The sequence below is a fragment of the Mizuhopecten yessoensis genome, unplaced genomic scaffold, assembly GCF_002113885.1.
Source record: "Mizuhopecten yessoensis strain PY_sf001 unplaced genomic scaffold, ASM211388v2 scaffold2891, whole genome shotgun sequence".
Lineage (NCBI taxonomy): Eukaryota > Metazoa > Mollusca > Bivalvia > Pectinida > Pectinidae > Mizuhopecten > Mizuhopecten yessoensis.
This window is the reverse complement of record NW_018404771.1, coordinates 322,282-342,816: the sequence shown is the minus strand read 5'-3', so window position 1 is coordinate 342,816 and position 20,535 is coordinate 322,282. Positions and strand designations below refer to the sequence as shown.

Sequence of the window (20,535 nt, the reverse complement as noted above, 5' to 3'; positions counted from 1 at the left end):
ACACCCTTAAGTGATGTAAGTGACACAGTCTGAATGGTGAATTTCATCTTGAATTGGTCTGATATCAAAGAGACAACAGTAATTAAACACAGACTAATGTAAAAACAAAATGGAGTAGGGGGACATTTAAAAAAATAAAAAGGTGTGAGACAATAAGCATGCAATGACGTTCCGAGATTCCCAAAGTTAAAACGTAAAGCTGAAGACAGAAAAGTATAAACAGCAGAGTTTCCCCGTGACTTATCACCAGGTCGCATTTCTAATTGCGATAGTGCAGCATACAGTAAAAAACAGAATGAATACTCAATATGAAGACAAAAAAACAATTGGATCCTTTAAATTAGAAAAATATTGTAGAATCTTAGATGAACAAAGTATTGTTTTAGGGACCCTATTCAGCTTATGTCCCTGACGTCTGACCGGACATTAGTAGTATTTATTGTATGATTATGTTCTGTTTTATTTTTAATGACTATTGATTGCTTTGCAGTAACGGGCAGGGTGCTCTAGAAAACCTCCCTTCCAAATTCAAATTTTTCAAAAAGATAATAATTGAAATTGAAATAATAAAACAATGAAAGTTAATCAAGCAAAAAACAGTTTTGGTTAATAAAAAAAAGTTTCTGAAGAATTTACTTGTGATTCAAAACCAAAATTGATCAATTTTAGATTATTTTATTTACACAGTTTTTATTTTATATATTTTTTTTCAAAATTGAAGTATTTAGAAAGAAAAAATTTCAATTCAATTTTGATTAGAATAGCTTGAAGCATTTTTGAAGCATTTTGCTGTGTGTGTTTTGAAGCCCCTGACCAGTTCTTTTTCTGTACTTACAGGTTACACCCTGCCCGGCTACTTCAATGCTCATGACGATGGCTCCAACTATTATGTCTACCACTGAGTGAACTTTGAACTTTGACCTGATGCTGATTGAACTTTGGCTAGAGATTTTAGCTATTTGAACTTTTCCGTGAATCCTCTGCTAAATGAACTTTGACCTTGATTCTGGAAATTTGATGCATCAGGAGTCTTTCTTGATGTGTAATTGCACGAGATATCATGTGATTTCAAGCTGGTCTTTGATTGGCTAAAACTGGGCAGTTTATATTGCAGCATTTCTGATAGCAAAACATGAAGTTAGTAGGTGCTAAAGAGAGAGAGAAAGGAATGGATTTTGTTATCTGGAGAATGTTGGATTTCACAATAAATTGCAAGAAGTGATGTCTTTTGCAGATGAACGCTCGTCAGCCATATTTTCAGATACTATGGGTATCATAAAAATGTTTTATCTAGCAATTGAAGGGTTCTGGAAATTTACCTTATTTCAATTTTCAACAAATTTCCAAGCATTTATTGGAAAAATAAAGGATTTTTTTTAACAATAATTAAAACATGGCTGGTATTGCATAACCATTGAATAGGATTTATAAAAAAAGAATCGAAGAATATTTGTTAGAAAACCAACTATAGTAAAAAATGGTCGGTATTTGACAACCCAGTAATACCACTTAGGATCAACTGGTTCATTTGAATTACAAACCCAACCAAGTTCATGAATTAAGATATCAAAGTATGTAGCACTTGCCATTCTTCAGATAGCTAGTTATTAAAACAAATGTATGTGCTAGGTATTACGTATTTATTTATATGTTGTTAATCTATATTTTCTATGATGTAATAGTACTCGTTCACCCACTGCACTGAGATTAGAAATTTTTACACACTTACTATTGTTCAGCATTTTTCTTTTAAAAACATATTTTTTTTACAATTATAATTTACCATTTCGTTCACAAAGTTTCCATTAAAAGAATATACTTCTGTTTTAAATAGTTAATGACATAGACTTTTGATCTTTGGAGTAAATTTCGATCAAAATTTAATATTTCTTGTCTGCTCAGATTTTTATACCATTATTGATATTAGGTAGGTTTCCTGTTATAAAGGCATAATAATAAGATAGAGTTCTATGTTTAAATTTTATTCTATATTTAAATAAATTGGATGATTCTACCTAAGTCATTGACAAATTTAAAATTTCTTTTAAGTATATATCAAAAGTTGATGCGTTATTTTGTGATTTTTTTACTTGCCAAATTTTGTTGGTGTTTTAAGTAATTTTTTCTTTCAAATATATATATATATATTTTTAAATTCTCACCAATAAAATTAATTCTGTTTTAATTTTCAGTGTTTATATCCTGAATTTTTGTCACAATAGCTGTTATGAGCAATCACATGAAAAAAAATGATAAAAAATGATGTAATAATACCATTAAAGATTTTTTTTTTTTGTTAGATATTTCTGTGTTAATTAACTGTTATATGTTTAAGGATATTTAGTCATATAAATAGATCGTTATAACCTTGTATAAGTGTATATAATATGTGATAGCAAGACATTAGCATATATGCCAAGTCTCTGTGATATTTGAAGATGCTATACAGTTTTCATGCGGGGAACCATTCATTGTAAATTTTTATATATACTGAGGGGTAAATCATTTTGTACAGGTAGAAATTTCTGCATCACATAGATAGATAAAATATTTATGCAATTCAAACATACATCTTACCGTATTATAAAATAAATGCTTATGAGGCCAAGATATTGATTTAAATTTAAAAATAGGACTTTTCCATCCAACCAATTTTAAGTGAATCGTCATCAGCTGGCATCATCCTAAATTTTGTTAGTTCAAATTTTTTATCACTCTTTCTTAAAACCTTGACAGATCTTTGCAAATTTTGTATGGATGGTCCATTCTGAGGCTTATTGCAGCAACAAGATGGCCACCATGAAGCCATCTTGAATTTGGACACTGAAAGTTTGTTATCACTATTTATCAAAAGGAGCTAGATGTCTATCAAATTTCAAAGGATAATTTCAAACACAGCAGGATGAAGTTTTACTCAAGTTACCACAAGATGCATTGACTGTTGTCATGACTAAGTCCAAAAAATAAAAGAAAAAAGAGAAAATATCAAATTTACATAGGACCATTAAAGATCTTACAAATTTTTGGCACAAAATATTTTTTTCTTCAATATTAGTGAATTAAAGTCATATCCAATCTTCTATGTACACAACTTTCAGGGATTAATTCAAGGGTTGAGATGTTTCGAGCAAAGTCCTTGTCATGACTTTTTTTTAGCACACAGTGCCATCATTGGATTAAACATAGGATTTTGGAGTATGGAAATTGTGTAGATGGTGATCAAAAGTCTAATCAGAAACAGCAGATTGTAACACACTTCATTGCTGGTCGAAATTAAAATCATTTCCTTTATTTTACTGCTACAGAATTTTGTCTGATGATTAATAACGGTTCTTACAGATTAGTGAGATTTTGTTTGGCAGAAGATTTAAAATCACTCTTAATTAGGTAATCGGGATAAAATCTGAGAATTTAGAGTGCATGCATCCTATATCTGAAAAACTTGAACCATTTGTCGAAAAGCTACTTATGGTGTCAAATGTGACGTCCTTTAACTTTCTAATCATGAAATTGATTAAGGAATTCTATTTCCTGAGAGTGAAAATGTAATTATGACATTCTGAAGTATCATCTACGAAGCTACAAAACTCGCTACTTACAGTTTGGAAAAGAAGTTCATGATTAAGTGAGAGTCGCATTCAAAGTGATGGGTCCAGTACCTGTTGAATATTAGATTACTTTTTGGGGTTTGTCTGTTCAACAGATAAAGCTTGAAAATCTTATCTGTGCTGTTAACCAAATACGTTGAATTTGTCATTGTTTTAATGTAACTGTGGACTCATTCCCAATTTCTGTTATATTGTTTAGGGTATTACATGTAGCTAAATATTATTGTATAATATTTTATAAAATGAAATAAGTTAAAATATGATAAATAAAATGTTACATTTAGATCGTCATTGGATGTCTTGAGTTATTGGTCTATATGATGTTGCATGGTGGTTGTCCAAGTTTCAGAAACGGACATGTGTTAAATGATAATAAGGGGCCCTTATCAATCAAAATTCTTAGATCTAGTCTGGAAGATGGCAGTGAGCTACTGTTGTATCTTTTTACTGGAAACTTTAACTGTTTCAGTCTACACAGCTGTGCAAATGTGTACTGGGAAGTATTCTGATGATAGACTGGCGTTCTGCCACAAGTGAAGCATTTTGACTCTTGCAACATGCTTCATACCATAGGACATAAGGTTAAGCACTGGTTTTATCTAGATATCTTTTGAGTTTGTGAAAGATCAGTTAATTGGAGAAAGTTGGACATTTTGGTAAAGAATTTATGCAACGATGAATCTGTACCTTTGACATTTTGCTGAAGTTCAAAATACTGTAGAGTTTGTAGTAGATTTCGCTTAATATCACTTCCCATTTGTCAGAGAAAAACATGATATTAACAGAAACATGACATAAACAGAATACGTATTTTCGAACGTTTTTCAGAACTGGAAATGAACTTAGTCAAATGCCTGTATATATATAACCATGGATATCATTTGTTTATGATTTAAACAAATCATGTTATTACTTTACTCTGTTGTACCCTTTCAGTTTTGATTGAAGATCAGGCTACAAAATACAAACAAATGTAAGCAAATATTTCCCATTAGAAGAAATTGCACCATATCATTCAGACTAAATAGAATACCATCCCTTACATTTTCTCACAAAGTATGGTATAGCTGGTATTTTTTACGAGAGCTAATTTTTCACAGATTTGGAACATCAGAACAAAAAATTAAACAACAAACACTAGTTATTGAATCCAGATTTCATTAACCGGTTATGTAGCATGTCTTTATCTTGGAGCAACCATTTGTTAGCTCACCGGGTCCAAAGGACCAAGGTGAGCTTATGCCATAACCTGTCGTCCGTCCGTTGTCCGTCCGTCAACAATTTCTTTAAACAACTTCTTCTTCTTAACCATTGATTGGAATTTAACTAAATTTGACTGGAAACATCCCTAGGTGGTGGGGATTCAAAATTGTACAAATGGTGGGGCTGTCCCCCCAGGGGGCTGAGGGTGGGGCCAAAAGGGGGCAATTTGGCTATATTCCTTTAAGCGACTTCTTCTCTGGAACTAAGTGATGGATATCAACCATATTTAACTGGAAGCATCCCTAGGTGGTAGATATTCAAAATTGTACAAATGGTTTGGCTGACCCCCCAGGGGGCTGAGGGGCGGGCCAAAAGGGGGCAATTTGGCTATATTGTTACAAACGACTTCTTCTGTAGAACTATGCACTTGATATCAATCATATTTAATCAAATGCATTAATGGGAGGCAGGGATTCAAAATTGTACAAATGGTTTGACTGACCCCCCAGGGGGCTGAGGGGCGGGGCCAAAAGGGGGCAATTTGGCTATATTGTTACAAACGACTTCTTCTGTAGAACTATGCACTTGATATCAATCATATTTAATCAAACGCATTAATGGGAGGCAGGGATTCAAAATGGTACAAATGGTGTGGCTGACCACCCAGGGGGCTGAGGGGCGGTGCCAAAAAAGGGTAACTATTTGGAGATGGATATCAGCCATATTTGACTGGAAGCATCCCTAGGTGGTGGGGATTCAAAATTATACAAATAGTGGGGCTGACCCCCCAGGGGGCTGAGGGCGGGGCCAAAAGGGGGCAATTTGGCTATATTGCTATAAATGACCTCTTCTGTAGAACTATGCCATGGATATCGATCATATTTGGTGGGGCTGACCCCCTGGGCTAAGGGGTGGGGCCTAAAAAGGTTTATTACCTGGAAATGGTTGAGATCCCCACATTATAAGCATATATACAGTTGCTGAGTAAAAAGAGAAGAATGCACATTTGCTTCCAGGATGGCCCTAGGGTCTGGCCCCACCCTTGGAGACATAGCCCCTGGGCCATAACTTTAAAAAGGTTGAGATCCCCACCCCAAAACTATATATACAAATGCTGGGCATAAAGAGAAAAATGCAGTCATGCTATCAGAATAGACCCTGGGGTCTGACCGAACCCTTAGGGACCTAGTTTCTTAGTCACAGCTTGGAAACAGTTGAGAGCCCCACCCTATAACCATATATCCAATTGCTGAGTATAAAGAGATGAATGCACATATGCTTTCAGGATAGCCTTTGAGACTGCCCCACCCTTGGAGACTTAACCCTGGGGTCATAACTTTGAAATGGTTAAGATCCCCACCCCAAAACTATATATACAATTGTTGGGCATAAAGAGATGTACGAATGCAGTCAAGATATTAGAATTGACCCCAGGGTCTTCCCCACCCTTGCAGACTTAACCCCTGGGTCATAACTTTGAAACAGTTGAGATCCCCACCCCAAAACTATATATACAAATGCTGGGCAAAAAGAGACAAATGCAGTCATGATATTCAAATTGATCCTGGGGTCTGGCCACAACCCTAGGGACCTAGTTTCTGAGTCACAGCTTGGAAACAGTTGAGATCCCCACCCCATAACCATACATAAAATGGCTGGGCATGAAAAATCTAGTGCAGATATGCTACAAGGATTGGCCTTGGGGTCTGGCATATTCCCTTTGATCTCATTTAGAAAATATTTTGCCATGATTGCTTAGGTATCCAGGTGAGCGATACAGGCCCTCTGGGCCTCTTGTTTATAAATCTCTCACAGGATGTCAATAAGGCCAAGAACATTTTAAAAAAAAAATGATGATGTACCTTAGGATTCTGACTCATTATGAGGAGATCGTTGGATGGATCACATTGAGAATTCTCAACAGGAATTATTAGAAGCTCTCTCTCTCTCTCTCTCTCTCTCTCTCTCTCTTTCTCTCTCCCTCCTATTACTTAAGTCAGCTCTGCGTCACCAGTTAGCCACACAATTTTCTGAAGTCCTTAGAAAATTCTAGAGGGAGAATCAGAAAATATTTAATTAGGAAACAATTAAAACAAAAGCTTTTCAGATCAAACATGCAAAACATTACACCCACTCTGTGATAATGATTGACATGGATCAAAGATTTCCCCCCAAAAAATTGTGTTATTAGAGACTGCCTCACAAACATGCAAGTGGCGTTTATACGAATTTCCATATATTCTAAGCCTGTTTCACCGACATTTCAACTGTTAATTTATTTTGTTCAAAAGTACACTGTAAACAATTAAGGCTTGTAAATAATCAAAAATAAACATTTCACATTGGGAGATATTTTGAAAACAATTAATGATTTAATAGATGTTTATGAGTGCTTGCCACACAGGAAGATGTGACAAACTTAAATGTGGAAATACTTCAAACCCAGCCCATCCTTCACTCAAAGTTGTGACAAACAATAGGAACTATAATTTACTGGTACTTATAGGTGTGTTAATTTCAGCACTTTGGATGACATGTTAATTAGAATTTCCATGTGTTTAATTCAAATATATTTTACATCTATTTATTTGATTTTGGTTTCTCAAAACGTTTTAGCCCACCATATGATGATGGTTGGCTATTCAAATCACCCTTCTTCCGTGATCTGTGGTCTGTCCATCCTTAAACAATTCTTGTTAGCACTATTTCTCAGAAAGTGCTAGAGGGATCTTTCTCAAATTTCATATCAAGTTTTGAGACTGATAAAAAAACCAAAATGGCCAGGAGGTGGCCATTTTGAATTTTGAGTGTCTATTTCTCAGAAAATACTAGAAAGTTAAATCCTTTCTCAAATATTTCACATAAAGGTTCTCCATGGTCCCTAGTTACGCATATTGAATTTTGAGAATAATAGGAAATCCAAGATGGCCGACATTGCACATATTGTTCAATTCAAAGTATTGGATCTACACAAAAACGTAATTAACATTTTAAAAACAATTTTTTTTTTATATATTTCTTTTTAAGTGTTTAATTGTATGTTAAAATAAAAATAAAAAATAAAGCCACGAATAATAATATAAATTATTTATATTTATATATTTATGATCGGTCAAAAATACCAATTTAACATGTGATTTTTGGTGACCATAATGTATCTTCTCAGAGTGTTATCAGAAATGGATGAATGTTTGCAGAATTGATAAAAGGACTTTTTTTTCTAAATCGTGGAAGTAAATTTTTGTAAACTTATTTTTTTTATCTCATAAAAGCGATTTCGATTTCCTCTACGACTGATTTTGTAATGAAAAAGTACCAAATTTTTCACATTGTTTTGCAGATTTAACGCTTGATATAAAAGTTCTGCTATTAAACATTCTTTTCATATTCAATGGATCAAAAGAAATGTTTTTCTCTTTCTAAAACAGCCACATCAAGAGGCCCAGAGGGCCTGTATTGGTCACCTGGATATTCAAGGAGTCATAGCAAAATATAACCAATAAATAAAATATTGTACTACAAATATTTCTAAATATTGGCTCTGTCTCTCAACAACACCCTTACCTTATTGGGTTTCATCCTCTGTCCCAATTGGTCTGTACAACATTGAATCATATTGGGCCAAGGATACTTTATATCAAATTAGATTTATATAAAGCTGTAGGATAAAAATCCTTACCTATATATTTATATTTAGTTTCTTCAGAAAAAATCTTCTGAAGTGTTTAACATATTTGACCCCTGTGACCTTAAATGTAGGTCAAAGTAATTTGTATTTGTAAACTTGTCGGCTTCCATCCTAAGAAGCTACCAGCCAAATAGTATGCTTGTTTGAAGTTTTGTTGACTTCTGTGACCTTGAAAGTAGATGAAGGTCATTTTTATTTGCATGCTTTGAAGTGCTAAATCCTAAGAAGTAACTATTCAAATATTAAGATTCTACACCTTTCAGTTCTTCAGAAGTTGTCGTTTGAAATATTTGACATATTATGACCCCTGTGACCTCGAAAGTAGGTCATTTTCGCTCACAAACTTTGACGGGCTCCAACCGATGAATATTTGACCCCTGTGATCTTAAATATTGGCCAAGGTAGTTCTCATTCGCAAAATTTGTCAGGCTCCATCCCAGGAAGCTACCAGCCAAACATTATTAATCTATGCCTTACGATTATCCAGAAGAAGTCGTTTGAAGTGTTTGGTATATTAGACCCCTGTTTCCTCGAAAATAGGTTAAGGTGATTTTCATTCTCAAACTTTGTCGGCCTCCATCCCAAGAATATACCAGCAAAATATTAAGATTCTACTCCTTTAAGTTCCTGAGAAGAAGTCGTTAGATGTGTTTGACATATTTGATCCCTGTTACCTTGAAAGTAGGTCGACGACATTTTCATTCATTAAACTTTGTCGGGCTCTTTCCAAAGAAGCTACCATCCAAATATTATGGTTCTGTAGATTTCAGTTCTTTCTCAGAAGTTTGAAGTGTTTGACACATTTGACTCCTGTGACCTTGAAAGATGGTCAAGTTCATTTTCATTTTCAAACTTTGTCGGGCTCTATCCAAAGAAGCTACCAGTCACATACTGTGATCCTATGTCTGTATGTTCTTAAGACAAAACTCTTTTGAAGTGTTTAACATATTTGACCCCTATTATAATTCTATGCCTTTTGGTTCTTCAGAATAAGTCGTTTGACGTGTTGTTGACCTCTGTGACCATTAAAGCAGGTTGAGGTCATTTTCATTTCCAAAATCTGTCGAGCTCACTCTTAAGAAGCAACCAGCCAAATATTATGATTATATTCCATTTAACTATTCAGAAAAAGTCGTTTGGTGTTTTTGGCTTATATTTGGCCCCTGTGACCTTTCATTTGCATACTTTGAAGTGCTAAATCCTAAGAAATTACCAGCCATATGATAAGATTTTATACTTTTCTAAATAGATATGTTGTCAATTGTGTAGCTTTATAAATACCATAACGTATTTTGCAAAGGTGGAACAAAAAATCCACCTATTATGCTGTTGTTTTATCTGAACTTGAAACTGAAAATTTTGGCAATGAATAAAAGTACCGTTCTGATTAGACCATATTAAGAGTGATATCTGCACTTGTAAAGATATAACAGATCCCATATCGTCATTGCAGTGCAGTTATAAGATTTCATCATACGGATAATTCATGATATTTTACAATTTAAAATGTTATGAATACGGATATTGTCGGGTTTACTATTATATTTTTGTAAATAGTATGTGGCCCCATTAGGAATTACCCCGAAGGCTTTCATGAATGGGGAAGCACCAACAGTGGACATAGTGTTTACAGATCAAACCCTTGTGGCGCTTAGCACCGCTTATGGATTTGGCAAAAATAATTCCCTAAGAAAAATATTGTGCAATGACGTTTGACATTTTGGACGTGATATTTGTGGCTTCACTTGTGATAACTATCAACAGTTTGGTAGGCTTGGTTACCACAACTATACACACACTTCCTTGCAACGGAGAAACGAACAAAGAAACAGGATGCTATATTTCGTAATTCATATGTATTTGTGTACCTGACAACATCGACAGTTTAAAAATGATATGAAAAATATCCTTATGAGGTTTTCTGAACAGGCCAAATCATGCAAACTTAATGTGGTTAGAACGAGGCTATTACCACAACTGGTGGTGCGTAAATTATTTTTGAATCTCTTTACTGAAGAGTTCTTTCAGACTTGCTCTGATATATTGGATACATGACAGACTTTACCTCTTCATCATTATGAATAATACACCAACATATGATATCCCACACCCAATATCTGCCGTACCTTAGCTTAAATAACATGTAGTCAGTAGTGGAGGAAAACAGTCTTGATAATATTTCACCCTGATTTGATTATGTACATGCACATAAAGATTTCAAAAAGGGTATTTTTTATTTACACTCAAAATTACCAAAATCCGTAATTATAATACAATTAGTTTAACATGAATTCTATACTTATGAAGTCTTTTCTATACATATTTAAATCCTCGAGGAAGTATGCGTTATAATGATAATAATTGATTTAATAACTCCTTTTTATTTATTTTAATTAGATTATCAAATTATTTTTTGTCTGATATGGAATCAGATATATGAACTCTTATGGGGAAAAGAATTTTGAAGAAAAAAAGGCATGCACATCATTTTAAAAACTCAGAACTAAGATTCAACATACATGTACTCTACATGGGTACTAATGTAATATTTCCTATAATTTTTTGGGGGATTTATAAAAAAAAGGTTTCTTTGCATTAATAATGTCAATATTGGTAGAACTCTACGAAATTAAAAGTTTTTAATTCCATAAAGTTCATGCCATTAGTTTTGTTCCATCTCCTTGTCCTTGTGAAATCCTGACTAAGCAGGTAGACAGGAAATTTGTCTGTTATGTTCGTATCAATCGAAAAGGTAGTTATCGTTTGATTTTGTTCAAATGAGTGTGTGTTTTATTGAAAATATCTCCCTCCCCCGTATCTACCATATCCCTGTCGCGTATTCTTATCGAAACTATTGCCACCTGTCAGTACTTCATTTAATTTGCAAAGGGGACAAGGTATTTGATGCAAATCATCCACATTATATATCTGCTTTTCTCTGTATTTTACGTGCTGATTTCATCTTGTGTGCTTCTGTTTTCAATTGACAATATTATAATTATGTTATTATGTGGTAAGTATTTTTTAAGTCCAGGCGTATTAAATATTTGAAAATGTTTCAATTTTTACTTTTTTCCCCCAGATGTTTACACTGCCATGTCATATCATTATGATAAGCATTCGTGACAGTATGTATTGATGTAACTTGTTGTCTATCATACTACATAGTTTTATGTATCATCAATGAAAACTACATTCCAGGAGTAGTCTGACGTCATCTTATGTTTTTTTATGTACAATAGTCTCGTGTTATGCGAGGCGAGTGGAGAAACGTCAAAATATCACTGAACCAACTGCATTCATATATTCATATCCATATGAATGCAATTTCTTCGGTTGATCTTCAACATTTTAACTCGCAGTGTAAACATAATTACACTCTAATGAAACATTATCTCTTTAACATCATCAGATGTTTACACTAAAGTAATTCCCTTATTTTATACAATCTATTAGTTAAATGTCTTCATAAAGTCAAATACGCATCTACGTTTTAATCCAAAACCTGATGTATATTAATTTAAACCCAGGATATCTAAGATAGGTGTAGCCAGTCCTCCATATACTCCATCTCGTATCAATTAAACAACAACCATGATATATGCAGGAAGCTACTCGGCCGATAGTATTACACAGCCTTCTTCACAGACGTTAGAGTGTGTATCCATTTCAATAGAACTTATCTTTGAGGACAAGTAATTCAAGAGTTTAGAATGAAGTGTTGATGCCAAACTTACGGCTCGTCTAATCAATCTTCTGTTTTATGAATATTGTGTTACATGTTATACTTTCCATGACAAAGTAATTACTTTCTTTATCGTTAAATGATATCACATTTTAAGTGAAGACACTAACATACAACATGGCAAATATTACATTTATACAATTGACACACTACTGTAGGAAATACGTTGTTTTTTTAATCTGGTTTTGCATATAACGTGTACAAGGTTCTGAAGAAAATCTTTATTAAACTCAGACGAATGGCTTTGGTATTTGTCCACTTAACAAAACTGCAGAGGATCTTCTCAATCGTTCAAACTTAAGGACACATGCTATCTTGCATGTTATAACTGTGATTTAAATTAGAGTAATGCATATGCTTAAGAGTAAACTCCCTTATCCAAGTTTTACAAACTGCTACATTTGACATCAATGAGCTTTCGAAGTCGAAATTATTACAAGTGATCTCTTTTCTTTAAATTTAAATCAATGATATATCCGTTCTGCTGTACCTTTTAGATAAATGTATTCACTTATTTATCAATTTCAAATTATCATTCAAAAACGATATGCATGAAGATATTGGAGGTTGGGAAGAGGGAAAGGTGAAATGTTGTTTATATCCAGAAGAATCAGTTCCCGATTCGTAGTCATTAGAAACATACTCTTGTAACAGTTGATATATTTTCGGCGTGGCCCATTCTCCATAACATAAATATTGGGATTTCAGAGATGTTAAGAACATAGAATTGAAAGGATCTCCACTCCTGAATAAGAAGTCATGAATTTAATAAAAAAAACTTCTGAAATGTATCAACTCAATTCAATTGAATTAAAATGATTTGAAATACGGTACCTGCTGACATAGTGTTATAAGGTTATATGGTGAGAGCAGGCCAAACTAAATCTACTCACTAGCTGTGTGTCACAATAGGTTTACATATAGCGGAGATACTCTCCATTACAAGTTTAAACACACAGACATCTCAATAGACATGTTCCCTGCAGAGGTGTTATATAGAGACGTAGAAAGGACATCCATGCTACATTAGATACCCCCTCCCATGGACATTTATGTACCCGAGGCAGGTAGGATAGATAGACACATTACCTGTCGGACATGGGGAGTAAGCCGTCGAAAACTAGGCTTCATGGTGAGATATTAACGCTGTAGAATTTGCTTACTTGTGACTCAGATTCGGAGAGTTATTGAGTATGTTTGTCTAGGGTACAGCAAAGAATTTATAGCATTTCTATAAAATAAGTTATATGCAAAACCAGCGACGCTCTGTTTATGTATTTACTCTATCTATGTTTTTTTTTCTCGTAATAACGCATAAAAAATATTAATAGTCCTCTTATTGAAATTGCTACTTGACGAAATACATAGAGGACTCTTAATTTGCAATATTTCATTTGAGTTCTCCTCTAAATTTACTGAGTATTTTGAGGTTGTTTTATAGAATGATCGTCACCTTTTCTTTAAACAATTATAAAGTTGCAGCAACAGGACCGCCAGAACCAGCCCGAGCCTTAGTCATTCCCCGGGGTCAAGTGTCCAGACCGCGGTCGATATCCCCACCACCTATAGGTATGTATGATGTAGCTTTGTTAAATGTTGTCGCAGTCAACGTATGTGCTTATTGATACATACGTAATGGTGGCTATTTATAGTTATATAAGTAGCACTTGTATATTTGGCCCAAATGACTACTAAAAAAATCGTGAACAAGAAAAAGTGAGTATATACCTTCGTAATTACAGAATTTATCTCCAAGTAATATTCCTAATCAATGTCCACTTCACCAAAACGAAGCATGTCATTTAATTCTTCCTGATTTACTAAAGATAATTACTTTTTGCTGGTTTTACTTAATGCAAATGAATAGAAAGTGTAGTGATTTCTAAAAAGACGATTTTAGTAACGAAATACTGCACTGCCCTTTATAGTAGTAGCCGTAGCATTAAACTGTTTGTTACAATCAAGAGTCTTCGACAATATATCAAGATAACGAGTCATGCTTAAAATATGTTATTGAATCTCCCATCGAAATTTGTTCTATGATAACTTGTGTGTTTTTTTCGAAAAACAAAATCACCCGAAAATGTCTATTTATATTAAAACATAATACTGATTGTTCTCTTCAAAATGAAAGAAAATGATATTCTAAGTATTAAAAAGAAATCTCAAACTTAAGAGCTCTCAGGTTATTTTGTATACTGCTGTCATTGTTTGCATGATTCATCCTGTTTACAAACTTGCCACTGCTCGTTCTTGGGTTGATAGATCGCGGGGAAAGTCGTATATTTACAATAAGGAAGCATTCTGAACACGTTTACCGATTTGAATGTAGGACATGTATGTTTTATGGTAACTTCAATAAGATAGAAATTATCAGTGCACAGTCACATGATTGTTCTTAATGATGCATTTATATTTCAGAGAGTTGTATACTGTATCATTTTAATCTAAGATATCTAATTTTAGAAACTCATATATTGCAATAACAAATTACACACAGAGTTGATAAGAAATATTTCATTTCATTTACATAAGAGAATTGATATTTTGGCAATGGTTGGGGTTTTATTAGATGCTAAACAGCTTGCCTAACTCTTGCTCGAAATTCAGTTTTCGGGGCTCCAAATGGGGTAAATGTGAATTTAAAAAAACGAGATTAACATAAAACTAAGCTTATGACTTTAAATAAACAAATGCAACAATAAAAATTCTGTCTCAGAGTTATATATGCAATATAGGTTCATAAGGATATTGTTTTAAAGGTGGACAAAGTTATTTATTTCCTGTATGAGTTTGTTTTCACTTATTATACGTTTACATTTTCTTCACAAAATTTTGTCTTTGTATAACGATACGTCCATGGAATGGATTTTATTCGTCCATTTTGGAGGCTGAGAGAGAGACGAATGACTTAGGCAAGCGATTTAAGAAAATTGTTTTTGTTTGAATCGTAAATACGTATATCTTACTCAGCATAAATAACAGGTTTTGTTATTTGTCTCGCCCAGTGACAAGGTTTTATAAAAAAATAATCACAAATATTCATATGCTATTATATAACATTTATCTGAATGAACAAACAATGGTAGGGCTGTCCAAATCGTCAGACCATCTGTGAAAAATAACTTTTACCACCAGTTCTCAAGAAGATAAAACATGCTGAAAATATAACTTGGTATGCATACTCCCCTGTTATCTATATTTATGTTTACTCCACTTTGATATGGACAGAGAAATGTAGCATAGCACCATCGCATGGCATATTATTTGAAATGAAGTGAAGAGAAAAGAAGCTACAAACCAGAAGAGATACAAGGGTTGGCGCCATTAAACATTTACATGAACTAATTTTCCCTGAAATATAGTTATAATAAGGCATTGTTTTGCTTATTCAAAAAGAAAATCCGGATGATATGGGGTTCCAAAAACGGCACCTACCTTTTAATTTAGTTATCTGTTAATTGTTTTGAGTGATTCAATTTCTTAAAGGGTCAATGTTCTATATCAATAACATGTTAAGGTTTGTAGATATCTATTTTTCTAACAATTTGGTTTCTCTATGATATTGAGATCTACATATAATTTAAAAGCAGAAAAAATAACTATCACAGTTAATGAGAAATTGTATAAAAATAGCGGTGTTTATGACAATAAATTATAATTTACCACAAATTAAATTGTTTAGAAGGGCATCACCATATAGTAAACAAAAAGTGAGATGGAAAATTAGATGAAAAACAGTGTTTTTATGGTAGCAACGTATAATTAATCACAAACTCAACTGTTTGAAATACGACATACTATAGTGAACAGACTATTTTATTAAAATATTAAAGAGATGCTGTTAAACTCAATGTGTTAACGGTATCAAAGATTTTATTTTTGTTAATTACTAACTTTTAAACCTTAATTTTGGGAAACACAGTTTTGTAAAAATATTTGATATCATTTCTTTTTCTTTACATAATGCAGCAACGAAACGAGCGGTAAAACCCTTTACCAAACATCGCTTCCCTGGGCCTAGTAAGTACTGTTAGAGATTCCACACTTAAACCAGAAATTACAGCAAATTCAGTATTTAGTCCGTCTCCCGTTAGAGATAATGAGAGGCGAATACATTTGTTGCAAAGTGTATTTCATAAATATGTAAATGAGCTGTGTGTCCGTTTCATCCTCTGTCTAAAGAAATGCGTGTTTATCTTGTGAGAATGGTAATTTTGGCGGTAATATTAATTGACGAATTCAACGTGACTAAGTAAACAAGAAGACTGTCATTCTCTAACTAGTTACCTGGACGTAAAATAAACTTTAACTTTCCCAAATGATATTAGCACAGCATGAAATTACGCTTGATGTTATTTGTATTATCTTGTTTAAACAAATATTATTTGTGTTATTCTGTCTTAACAATTTGAATGCTTTGTTGTTTTGACTTTTACTGGTTCCAAATTGAGATAGTTTCAATTAGAAATATAATACATGTATGTGCATAAAATATTTCTAAATAACTTGCGTAAAGACACATATTATAATGGCGTTGTTTTCTTTCCTGTTTTTTTCAGAAGCGCTCAGAAGGTTCCGGCACATAGCTTACGCTGCTTGGTTTATATCTATTCTTAGAGCTGCAGCTAAGAAGGTAGATACTAACACACTAACACAGGGGAGGAAACTCTAGCAGAAGGCATACCTCTAATTTAAAAAAATCGTTATATATTTCATATAGTTCAGAAAATCATGATAAACGTTATTTAAGACTGCAATTGATAATGTAATTTTTGCCAGATTCCAAAATAGATATTTATAATTATGGTACACAACTTAATAGATGAGGATCCAGTGGTTTGATCATTTCCTTTGCAGACATAGATGTATAATGAAAATGTAAAAAAAAGTCATTGTTTAAAGCCTGGTTAGGTTTTTTGCCACAGTTGAAGATCTTTTATTTGTAATATAAGTATATAAAGATACCGGGAAACAATAGGTATGTATGCCACGTTCACTCTTCCTGGACAAAGCAAACTCACAAGTTTTTACTAACAATTAACTATTCTCAGAACACACTTTCCAAGTATTCATGCATTGTCACGCTTTATATTAATTTTTTTCTCACTCTTAATTCACTGATCATAAAAGTTACTAAATTAACCAGTTTCAAACCAATCCTTAGCATAGTTTTTTTTCTTTAGCTCTAATACTTCGAATACTTAGTTGAGGCAAAGGGTATTGTCAAGTTATTTCCATTATCAATATTAAGAATATTGTTTAATTTATTTTCGACGGAAGTATTTAATAAATATCATACACTGATATAACCTTTTATATGGTTATAGTTGCTCGAGATTTGAGCATTTGGGGCAAAAAATATTCAAAAATACAAAACAAAAGGTAAATAGGTTAAAATACAAAACAAAAGGTAAATAGGTTTAACTTGCGACCATTCCACTACCAAGCTTACACTTAGCAAATGCTGTTATGCAGAATTTTTACATGCATAGCATCAAAATGAAAGATAAAAAACATTGACAAGGGAAGTAACTCTAAGCAAGGGAAACTTTTTTTCCTTCCGAATCATAACTGGTGCAGTGATACCCTTTACCTTCAAATGTTTCATGTAACAAAAACACATCCAAGAGTCTTACTTTTCATTTCTATATCTTGCTAAGTAATACACAACTGTAACACTTAAACTAATGTATATCTTCACTAGCGTCTAATGTGCTGACAAATACCTCTATCACTTATAAATAAGCAACCATATCTAATATATAAAAAATAATTCTGGTTGATATTGGACAAGTTAAGATTGAAGTTTTTTGTTTTTTAAATCAATAAGAATGTTGCCACTGCATGTTAACGTGAGCCGATTGATGTATGGCACCCTGTAGAATCGGGTCGTTTCTTCCTTGTCCTCTGTTTCGGGGACATTGATGAAACCCCAGCCCCAAGCACCCATATAACCTTACCTGGTACGAGGACGTTAAAAACATACAGACAAACAAACAATAATCAAAGCGGCGGATGTATCTAAAAATATGCATATTAAAGTTCAAGTTAAACGTCTATCTGATCACGAATATGACTTAATCTATTAAAAGAAAGAAGAAAATGTAATACCCTGTCAAGACACAAAGGTAACACCAGTAACTGAGATGAGACCAACATAAATTGAAAGACAACATTAAAAAGATCCTACCTCACTCTACCTTCTTATACTTTCAACTTTGTATTTTAATTACGAATCAATATCCATCAATTTCCGCTAATACCAAATGTATTCATAAAATCTATCAACTATAATTGAACTCATAGAATTATTTCTTCTTCAAATAACACATGTAAATAAAATAACCCCTAGAAATACAAAGTAAGGTACCACTAGTAGGTAAGACGACGACGCCGCTAATATTTTCATCTTAAGCTAAGCAGGTGAAAACATTACAACTTAATGACAGGTATGGCATACATATATCGTTTTTGAACATAAAAGGAATTCAGAAAATATAGCTTAATGAACAAATTTGAGATTCAAAATGGTTTGATAAAGACTGTACACAAATTCCTATGATTGTTCTCATTAGTGAGCATTGCGATTTTGTAGTCACTACCCTAGTTCTCGATGTGATGACGTGACGTTATTTGGGGTTGATCTATATTTACATAGCGGGTATACGTTAACCTTTCCGAGCCCCATGTCTTATTCTCTTTGCATATTTACAAGAATATCCGTGTTAATATGACATGTGTTCACATTTCACCGTAGTTTCATCGATGTTGAGTTCGAAGTATTGTTTTGTTGACACCTCGATATTCTCTTGTTATTGTTGTTGTTTATAATAAATAAAGTCAATGTCTAGAGCTCAATTAATTTAAAAAAAACAACTTAACATTCCAGACAATGTGTAATTTGTCTCTGTTGTAAACGAGATACATTTTCGTGGCTACTGTAATGCACAGTCATCACTGGCATTTTATTGCCTTTGTTAATCGTTTTGCACCACAGCTATCTCTACTTCCTAGATACTGTTCCTCTTAGTTATAACTGACCTTGACCTCCATTTGAATAAAACATTCAAGTATAAATTGTGATAAAAGAGGGAGATATCTTCTATGTTGTCCATTACATCAATATTTCTATCTTGGGCAGCAGTTAACGATGTACGACAGAATTAATAATTAAGAACGGCGCTGGCTGTTCTTTTGCCCTGGAGATGCCAATGATATAAGTAAAATTAACAGTTAGCCAGCATTGGAAAATGTTGTTCTCAACTTGGCTGCAGCTTAAGGTTCCGTTGTCTTACTGTGGTGGCACGCGGGGGATGCGGTGCTTAGTGCTTTTAGTGAGAACTTTAAGAATGTAATTTTATTTAGCTGAATGCCACATTACGCACTCGCATACGAATAGCGAAGGTGGGTTTTTGGGACTTGAAAGAACGTTAACCTGGCTTTTAGTTGTAGTTAGGACTGGTTTGTAAAAACTGCTTAAATAGTTTGTGGTGGAAGGCGAAATGGTATTCTGCAAGTACTTATTGGAATTGGTTTGTAAGTAGTTAAAATCGGTTAGTGGGAATATCTAAATAGGCTTTTTGGGGTGTTTTTTTTTGTATTTTGATCAGGTCTGTATGTGTTGTTTAAACTTGTTTTGTAGGTATTTTGTTCTTGATTGTGAATGAATTGGAAATCAATCACATTAGGCATACATTGGAATTGTTTTTATGTGTAGTCAAGATCGCTTTGTTCATTCAAGGCCGATGGGCTCTGATATATTGAAATATTCAAACTACCTCTTGAAATTAGTTATATGGTAATGGCATTTGGCCTGTAGCTTGCGGTAAGGGTCTATTGAATATGTAACTGAAAAGCTGTTCAAAGCAATAACCTTGCCGATATGCATGGTTACAGAGTCACTTGTGTTGAAGACTTCAAAAAATTTATATCAGGAAATTTAACAATTAGAATATATCTATTTGGCATTCGATTTAATGGGCAAAGCGCTGTCAAATTTCAAATTTGTTCATATAAAGGATGAATCGACATCTCCGCTTAAGAAGCTTATTCATTAGCATTTCAGTTTTATATATATTCGTATTAGATAAAAAGTGAGCAACACATGCCCTTTGAAACGCGTTTTATTTTAATACTTTTGCATAATTAGTGGTGACTAGGTTTGTATGGAACATATATGGTGATTGATAGTTGTTAGTTATCGTGGGCGGTTGACTTCAAATTGTATCAGAATAAGTAGGTGAAGGTTATGAAATTTGGATGTGATCGGTTATGAAGTTTGAGTATGG

General features: G+C 33.4%; 1 protein-coding gene across 4 annotated transcripts in view; it reads left to right on the top strand.

Moving 5' to 3' along the window:
- The window catches only part of LOC110446614, a 112,092-nt gene that overhangs the window by 75,795 nt on the left and 15,762 nt on the right, over positions 1-20,535 (top strand). For all 4 annotated transcript variants that reach the window (XM_021491844.1, XM_021491843.1, XM_021491845.1 and 1 more), the window contains 2 exons: positions 13,721-13,813; positions 16,217-16,230. In XM_021491844.1, coding sequence (XP_021347519.1) covers positions 13,721-13,813; positions 16,217-16,230 — 107 coding nt within the window. The remainder of the gene's footprint in view (positions 1-13,720; positions 13,814-16,216; positions 16,231-20,535) is intronic.